The sequence below is a fragment of the Hevea brasiliensis genome, chromosome 13, assembly GCF_030052815.1.
Source record: "Hevea brasiliensis isolate MT/VB/25A 57/8 chromosome 13, ASM3005281v1, whole genome shotgun sequence".
Taxonomy (NCBI): Eukaryota; Viridiplantae; Streptophyta; class Magnoliopsida; order Malpighiales; family Euphorbiaceae; genus Hevea; species Hevea brasiliensis.
This window is the reverse complement of record NC_079505.1, coordinates 5,327,748-5,336,877: the sequence shown is the minus strand read 5'-3', so window position 1 is coordinate 5,336,877 and position 9,130 is coordinate 5,327,748. Positions and strand designations below refer to the sequence as shown.

At 32.3% G+C, this 9,130-nt stretch overlaps 2 protein-coding genes across 2 annotated transcripts; both read right to left on the bottom strand.

The window, feature by feature from the left end:
• Window positions 1–273: 273 nt before the first annotated feature.
• Window positions 274–1,455, bottom strand: LOC110657180 (MDIS1-interacting receptor like kinase 2-like). The gene has a single exon (XM_021814290.2). It carries the CDS (start codon window positions 1,453–1,455, stop codon window positions 274–276), a length of 1,182 nt encoding a protein of 393 aa, XP_021669982.2.
• A 1,920-nt stretch (window positions 1,456–3,375) lies between these two features.
• On the bottom strand, window positions 3,376–6,909 carry LOC131172014 (probable leucine-rich repeat receptor-like protein kinase At1g35710). The gene is made up of 2 exons (XM_058132958.1): window positions 3,972–6,909; window positions 3,376–3,889 (listed from the first exon to the last, which is right to left on the bottom strand). The coding sequence occupies exons 1-2, from the start codon at window positions 6,907–6,909 to the stop codon at window positions 3,597–3,599; spliced, it is 3,231 nt and encodes a 1,076-aa protein (XP_057988941.1). The 3' UTR covers window positions 3,376–3,596.
• Between the last annotated feature and the right edge of the window lie 2,221 nt (window positions 6,910–9,130).

Sequence of the window (9,130 nt, the reverse complement as noted above, 5' to 3'; positions counted from 1 at the left end):
TTTTTGGTAATCTAGTTTAATTAATTTTAGTTAATTGATTGATTTAGTTTTAATTCCTCAAATACCAATTTTAATTCCAAATTTCATTTTACATCTTTAATTTTTGTCTTAATTTTAATTTTTAGATTTTATTTTTAATATCTTTTAATTTTTGTCATTCTAATTTGCTTATACTTTTATTTCCAATTTAAGCACAATTCCCTGTGGGATCGATATCAATTTTTAAAACTATACTACTGTGACCCGTGCACTTGCGGACACAACATACAGTTATCAATTACTCAAGGAAATAGGGCCAGTTAAGTGGTTGTCAAAGACTGTTAAGATTTTTAAGATCCTCAGATTACTCAAAGAAGCAGGAATAGAACCACTAAATTGGTTTCTACGGAGCTTTAAATATTGTAAGACGCTCAAATTACCCAAGAAAGAAGGAATAGAGCCATTAAGTTGATTTGCGCTCAACTCTAGATCAGAAATAGACGTTAAGTTTCCTAACTCTTCAGGAATGGAGCCGAAGAGTTGAGTTCTGTAAAGATGAAGGAGGGTGAGGTTTGACAGACCACCCAGTGACCATGGAATTGGGCCAGAAAGATTGTTTCCAAAAAGGCTTAACCAGTTGAGAGACTTCAGGTTTCCAATTTCTGGGGGAATAGAACCAGAAAGTTGATTTCGATACATGAACAAATAAGTTAGCTTTGTCAAGTTTCCAAAAGTGAAAGGGATAGGACCTTCAAAGCTATTGGAATCCATGAAAAGTTCAACCAAATTGGCGAGGTCTCCCATTTTCAAAGGAATAGTACCAGAAAATTGATTATCATAGAGGCGTAATGCAACCATCTTGGTCAAATTGCATAGTGAAACAGGAATATGACCGTCTAGATAGTTGCTATACAAGAAAAGCTCAATAAGGGAACTTAACTGACCTATTTCTTCAGGAATTGAACCATTTAGTTCATTTTCACCTAAGTGCAGGGTTTCAAGATTTGTTAGGAGGCCAATCCCTGACGGGATTATCCCTGATAACTGATTATTTGATAAATCAAGATATCTGAGTTTGGGAAGCTGAGTGATTTCAAGTGGGATCGTACCAAAAAGTCCATTGGAGCTGAAATCAATAAACTCAAGATCAGGAAAGGATGAGAAAGAAAGGTCGTGAAGCATACCGTTTAAACCTGCATTTGTCAAGTTTAATCGAAAGACCCTTTCTCCACGGTTGCAATAAATTCCAAGCCAAGTGCATGGGCTTGTTTTTGGTTTGGAATTGGTGGCATTTGTTGGAAGTAAAGGCCATGAAGATAGGTTGAAATGCTCCTGGTTTTGAAGACTGGCTGCCCATTTGAGAAGAGCATTTGCTTCTTCAGCAGAGTCTGAAGCAACATGAAGCGAAAAATGTAACAGAAAGAAAAGAACAAGGGAAACGAGGGAGGGCAGATTCTCCAAGGTCAATGTTGCCATAGTTTGTTTACTCTACATTTCAGAATTCCATCTACACATATATATGTAGCTTTAGTTCACTATATGAATACTAACATGACTTCAGTGTTCCCTTCGCAAGCTCCCCCGTAGGGCAAGGTTGTTCAAATGCTTTCTTTAGCACTGCGAATACCAACAAGCCTTGACTTCATTGTTCTTTGACAAGCCCCTGGAAAATTATTTGGTGTCGTACAATGGATAAATTTTAACCGTTGATTATTCTTAGATTCAAATGAAGCATACTCTAATGAATGATCATAATACAATAGTTGAATTCTAAAATTTCTGCGTATAGAAACTTTGAAAACTTGTTCACTTTGTGGAAAACTAAGATAGTTTGGTACAAAAGTTAACTTAGAGAATTAAAATAGAGCTTTATGTTCACATGTGCCAGTTTTACAAATAGAGAACTACAAAATCAGTTTTGCAAAAATTTAATTAAGATTTGAATTTTTCATTATTTTTTTAATAACAAAAAATTTGTTTTTCAACTATTTTCTAAGTGGAAAACAATTACTTTTTTTATAATCAAAGTTATACCGTAACTTTTTATACATATAATTGAATAATTATTTAGAATGATAAAAAATAATCATATTATTATAAAATAAATGAATAAATACACATGTTAAAAATTTTAAAAAATAAAATATATTTTACAATGATTTGTTTTTTTTATAATTATGAAAGATAAGAATAGTTTTCCATTTATTTTTTGAATTAGAAAATTATTGAGCGCGATTTTCATGTTTTCTCTTGCATTTTATAAAAAAATAAAAATAAAAATTTTCTTAAAAAAATAAAAAATGCAAAATATAGAAATTTCTAGACGTAAACAACAAGCCTAGGTCGTTGAATTACCTTTTTCTGCCATTGTGAATACTAACAAAACTTTGTTAAATTACAATACTAGACTTCAGTGTTCCTTTCTAACCTCCAATTATCAGTTTTTGAGTTAGACACTGACCTGGACAGTTTCAGCATAGAGTTTAGTCAGTATTTCTCTTTTCTCTCTCAAGCCATGTGTAAATTGAATTTTTTCTCTCTCTATAGACAGAATAAATTTTGATACGTTAAGAGAATAATTTTATACTTTGCATAAGAGAGGAGAGAGAATTATTGACTAAGCATTATGCGGGAGCTATTCACATCAGTTTCTAACTGAAAAATCAATAATTGAAAGTCAAAGGGATTTTACTGTGTAAAATTTAAAAGTTTATGAGGTTTTATGTCACATTTTAAAGTTAAAGGACTGTAGTGTTACAATTATATAAGTTCAGGAATAGTTGTTGAAATTTATCCCTATTAATCATACAATAATTGGAAATCTGCAATTTCATAACTAAACACATAAATTTGGTATATTTAGCATAACAAATCATTCCAAAAAAAAAAAAAAAAGAAGAAATTCCAACTTTAAAATCATAAAACCCATCTAACATACTTACCCCAATTTTTTTGCACAAGAAAAAAGTTCTCAAAACTATTTGACACTGAGTTTCAAATGTCAAAAAGCATTTTTTTTTTTAAGTACAATTTTAGATGCTATTGAAAAAAGTAGTTTGAAAAAAAATTATTTTCTTATTTTGGTGTTCTTATACTAAAACATATTAAATTTATTTAAATCATATTTAAGAAAATATTTTTTTTAACGGCAGTTCTAACAACAATACTAAACAAACTCGACCTTTTCATTTTATAGTGTGGGATTCTAGCATGAGAGACTTTTATGTAATATTTTTTAAATTGAGAGACTTTTATATAATATTTTTTAAGTTGGGGGACTTTATGGTAACAATATGAAACTGAGGATGAAAGTGTAACAAACTCTAAGATTGAGAGAATATTGGTAAAAATTAACCAAAAATTTCTTGCCAACATTTATTCAAGTGTATACTTCCACTCAATTAACACATTACTAAAAATCACTGTGTATCCCACCAAAAAATATGGAGGTCCTACTAAAAACATAATTTCTTAAATTTTAATTGGTTTAGCTGTTGCTAATTATTCTCTATGAAAATAAGTGCATTGCGATGAAGTGGAGGAATTAGATAGCAGCTGCCCAGCAATTGCGCTTCAGCTAGCATAGTACATGGTAGTGACGGCTCTGAAAAATAAAGTTAGTTTGACAAGAGCTGAGAAACAAACTGCATAGCCGGCCGGGACTGTGGGTTCATACGTATGCATGAGAATGCCAGAGTCACCGTGAACGCCAATTTGTCTTCAACTTCATGTGTCGGAGGAGATAACCTTTGGTCCAACATATTGTTCATCTCTACCTCAGTGTCTGCACATTGTGATGAAATTCTAGAGATTAAATCACTTGGATGCTTTCCATTGATGATTTCCAACGCCAACACTCCAAAGCTATAGACATCGCATTTTTCAGTCACCTTCATTGTGTAGGCAAGCTCTGCAATGCCAAATATGTAGTTATAGTAGATAATTTACAATACTAACTCAACGTTTAGAGGAGTAACTACACAGTACATCACCTGGTGCTATATATCCATATGTGCCTGCTAGCACAGACTGATTGGAAGAGTCTAGGTTCAGAAGCTTGGCTATGCCGAAGTCTGAAACATGAGCTTCAAATTCTGAATCCAGCAGAACATTCTTGCTTGATATGTCTCTGTGAATAATTGGTGGCAAGCATTCATGGTGCATGTATGACAAGGCATTTGCCACACCTTTTATGACATTCAACCTTTTATTCCAATCCAATTCTCTTGCGGCTTCATTATTACTTAGCACATTGTCCAGATTGCCCATCTGCAGGTACTCATAGACCAAAAACGAGTGTCTTAGATGGGAGCAAAAGCCGTAGAACTTCACGATATTTCGATGTCTTATCTCTGTTAATGCTCTTATCTCATTCAGAAACTCCTTCTGATCTGCTGTCTCACCTTGATTCAGTGAATGGAATTTCTTCACAGCTAAAGTATTTCCTGATGGCAACTCAGCTTTATAGACCTTTCCAAATCCACCCTCTCCAATGCAGTGCATATCATGAAAATTCTTGGTTGCTTGTACGATTTCCTTGTACAATGTTTTTCCATCAAAAATTGATGTGGCAAGCAACCCTTCACTATTCATTTCAACTTCTCTCTTTGAACCTCTCTTCCTTGCTTGGAACCTGAAGAACAGAACAACCAACATACATAAAAGAGCACCTGTTACTGAAACAGGGAGTAAAATTATAAGCATAATTTGAGTGCCCTTCTTCGAGACTTGTTTTTGCCCCGAGCAAGGGTCCAAGCCGCTAAAATTGCCGCACAATCCTTTGTTACCACGCAGAGCTTCTATAGAAGCATGTTGAAAAGCTTTGCTATTGGGAATTGGACCCTGAAAGTGGTTGTAGGATATATCGATATTCCACAAACCATGCATTTCTTCAAAAGCGTTGGGGATGAAACCAGAGAGATTATAATGAGAGATAAACAGTTCCTCCAAGCTCTCAAGTTTCGCGAAATCTATAGGAATATTTCCTGTCAGCAAGTTATGACCCAAATCTAGCTGCGAGAGGTGAACCAACTCACCCAGCTGCTTTGGAATTGCTTTGTTCAACTTGTTGTGGCTCAAATTCAAGTAGTGTAGTTTCACCAAGTCACCAATATCTTCTGGAATTGACTCGCTTAATCTGTTTGTGGACAAGTCCATGTACTCAAGATTGGTCAGAGATCCAAGTTCTGAAGGTATAGCTCCAGAAAGTTGATTTTGATTCAAAGCCAGCTTCAGCAAAGGCGTTAACTCTCCAAGTTCATTCGGAATCTTCCCAGATATATGATTTGAAGAAAGATCAAGTTCACGTAGTTGCTTAAAGTTTCCAATCTCAGGTGGTATCATGCCAGTAATATCGTTTCCTGCAACACGTATGGCCTCTATTTGTGACCTCCATTTCCAAATGCTTGAGATCTGACCAGAAAATTTGTTGTGACTTAGATCCATGCGTAGTAACTTTGAGTTGACAACGAAGTCCTCAAATGGGTTTCCGTCGAGTTGGTTACTACCAAGAGAAATACCAAGTAAGCTCGTGCAATTTCTCAAGCTTTCTGGGATTGGACCTCTCAAATTATTGTCTGTTGCATCCAAAACATGAAGTGATTCGCTTATGCAATTATTATGAGGCAAAAAAGAAGTAAACCGATTGCTAGAGAGTTCCAAAATCAACAAGTTGCTCAGATTACCCAAGGAAATGGGGCCAGTTAAGTGGTTGTCATAGACTGTTAAGAATTCTAAGGTCTTCAGATTACTCAAAGAAGCAGGAATAGAACCACTAAGTTGGTTGCTACCGAGTTTTAAATGTTGTAACTCGCTCAAATTTCCCATGGAAGCAGGAATAGAACCACTAAGTTGGTTAGCACGGAGATTTAACCATTGTAACTTGCTCAAATTACCCAAGGAAGAAGGAATAGAACCATTAAGTTGATTCTCACCCAATTCTAGATCAGAAATAGAAGTTAAGTTTCCTAACTCTTCAGGAATGGAGCCGGAGAGTTGATTTTTGTAAAGATGAAGAAGGGTGAGGTTTGACAGACCACCCAGTGACCTTGGAATTGGGCCAGAAAGATTGTTTCCAAAAAGGCTTAACCAGTTGAGAGACTTCAGGTTTCCAATTTCTGGGGGAATAGAACCAGAAAGTTGATTTTGATACATGAACAAATAAGTTAGCTTTGTCAAGTTTCCAAAAGTGAAAGGGATAGGACCTTCAAAGCTATTGGAATCCATGAAAAGTTCAACCAAATTGGCAAGGTCTCCCATTTTCAAAGGAATAGTACCAGAAAATTGATTATCATAGAGGCTTAATGCAACCATCTTGGTCAAATTGCATAGTGAAACAGGAATATGACCGTCTAGATAGTTGCTATACAAGAAAAGCTCAATAAGGGAACTTAACTGACCTATTTCTTCAGGAATTGAACCATTTAGTTCATTTTCACCTAAGTGCAGGGTTTCAAGATTTGTTAGGAGGCCAATCCCTGACGGGATTATCCCTGATAACTGATTATTTGATAAATCAAGATATCTGAGTTTGGAAAGCTGAGTGATTTCAAGTGGGATCGTACCAAAAAGTTCATTGGAGCTGAAATCAATAAACTCAAGATCAGGAAAGGATGAGAAAGAAAGGTTGTGAAGCGTACCGTTTAAACCTGCATTTGTCAAGTTTAATCGAAAGACCCTTTCTCCACGGTTGCAATAAATTCCAAGCCAAGTGCACGGGCTTGTTTTTGGTTTGGAATTGGTGGCATTTGTTGGAAGTAAAGGCCATGAAGATAGGTTGAAATGCTCCTGGTTTTGAAGACTGGCTGCCCATTTGAGAAGAGCATTTGCTTCTTCAGCAGAGTCTGAAGCAACATGAAGCGAAAAATGTAACAGAAAGAAAAGAACAAGGGAAACGAGGGAAGGCAGATTCTCCAAGGTCAATGTTGCCATAGTTTGTTTACTCTACATTTCAGAATTCCATGGATATATATATATATATATATATATATATATATATATATATATATATATATATATATATATATATATATATCTTTAGTGCACTATGAATACTAACAAGACTTGACCCGGTGTTCCTTTCACAAGCTCCCCCTTGGACAAGGTTGCTCAAATGGGCTAATTATTAGGTACACTAGGAGCATTAAAAAATAGTGCTCATTCTCTCACAGAAAGTGGGTCCTTCCTGAAAACTAACATAGTTTTATAAAAAATTTTTCTTTTAAAACTAGAAAATAGAGTTTTGCGTTCACATGTGCCAATTTTACAAATAGAGAATTGCAAAACTAATTTTCCAAAATTTAATTAAGATTTGGATTTTCCATTGTTTTCTTTTATAACACAAATTTTGTTTTCCAGCTATTTTCTAAATAGAAAACAATGACTTTTTTATAATCAAAGTTATACCATAACTCTATATAACTAAAATTAAATAATTATTTAGAAAAATATTTATTTATAATGATAAAAATTAATTATTTTATTATAAAATAAATGAATAACACGTTAAAATTTTCAAAAATAAAATAACTTTTAAAATATATTTTACAATGATTTTTTTTTTATAATTATGAAATATATGAATAATTTTCTTTTATTTTTTGAATTAGAAAATCAGGTAAACACATTTTGCATGTCCTCTCTTGTTTTCTATAAAAAATGGAAAATAGAAACAAGACTTGACTATTAAATTAGAAGACTAGACTTGGTGTTCCTTTTTCCAGCCTCCAAGCTCAAGGCTATTCAATTAACCTAAATTAGAAGACTAGACTTGGTGTTCCTTTTTCCAGCCTCCAAGCTCAAGGCTATTCAATTAACCTTTTTTACCTAACAACACTTGGGTTCTGTATATTAATTATTCTAATAGTTGTTAACTGTTTTAGTAATTATCAATTATTTTATTAACTATTGGCTATTAGATATTAGTTGTTAATGATTAGCTATTTAAATAGTAATTTAAAGCATGAGTGCTTGGTAAAATTGACTATTGAATACTAACAAGATTTGATTGTTAAATTACAAGACCAGACTTGGTGTTTCTTTCTCAAACCCCCAAGCTCAAGGTTATTCAATTAACCTTTTTACCTAATAAGACTTAGGCTCTGTTCAATAATATTAATTGTTATAATAATTATTTTAATAGCTATCAATTGTTTTACTAGTTGTTAGCTGTTAGTTATTAATTGTTAATGATTAGTTATTTAGATAATAATTTAAAGTATAGTGTTCAGTAAAAATGTCTGTTGAGTACTAATAAGACTTAACTGTTAGATTACAAGACTAAACTTGGTGTTCCTTTCTCAAGCCTCCAAGCTCAAGGTTATTCAATTAACCTTTTTATCTCATAAGACTTGGGCTTTGTTCGATAATATTAACTATCATAATATTGACTAAACTTGTATGTTTAATTATAGAAGTCATATCGAATAATCGGATATTTCTATTATAATTTTATTTATTATAAAATAAATTTTATTTTACTGATAGTTATCATGAATAATTTGATAAAAATTATATATTATGATTATTTATTAGGTTATCAATTTAAAATTATATGAATTAAAAATATTGACTAAACTTGTATGTTTAATTATAAAAGTCATATCGAATAATCGGATATTTCTATTATAATTTTATTTATTATAAAATAAATTTTATTTTACTGATAGTTATCATGAATAATTTGATAAAAATTAATTTAATAATAAAAATAAAATAAAAAATTAAAAAATAAAAATAAGAAAACACCTTAACAATCATGGCATTAAAATTTTGTCTGATGAAGGGATCCAAATTATTGGGCACTTCCATTAACCACGTGTCATACATTTTACATAGGCTAACCTAACCGATTATGAATCAAAATCGGCAATTTTGATTTAAGAGTTAAAGAAATTGAAATTGAAATTGTAAGATCTCTTTACTTTCAGTTTGGTTTAGATTTTAACTTTAATTTTGACAAAATTAAATAGTTGAATTTTTTAAAAATATTTTTGCTTCTTTTAACAAGTACATATAAATAATAATTTTCATAAATATCTTACTTATTGCTATTTTTATTAATACTTTTATCAAGATATATTTATATCAATTTACGTGTATTAAAATTAAATCTTTTCTCTGAATTGCTTTTAAGGTATATTTCTCCTTCTTG

What these genes read in the sequence shown, in the direction of transcription:
- LOC110657180 (XM_021814290.2), bottom strand. Translation starts at nt 1,455, where the DNA reads ATGGCAACATTGACCTTGGAGAATCTGCCCTCCCTCGTTTCCCTTGTT.
- LOC131172014 (XM_058132958.1), bottom strand. Translation starts at nt 6,909, where the DNA reads ATGGCAACATTGACCTTGGAGAATCTGCCTTCCCTCGTTTCCCTTGTT. An exon ending in ATATGGATATATAGCACCAG is followed by an intron (nt 3,890 to 3,971) that starts GTGATGTACTGT and finishes TTGGCATTGCAG; the next exon opens with AGCTTGCCTACACAATGAAG.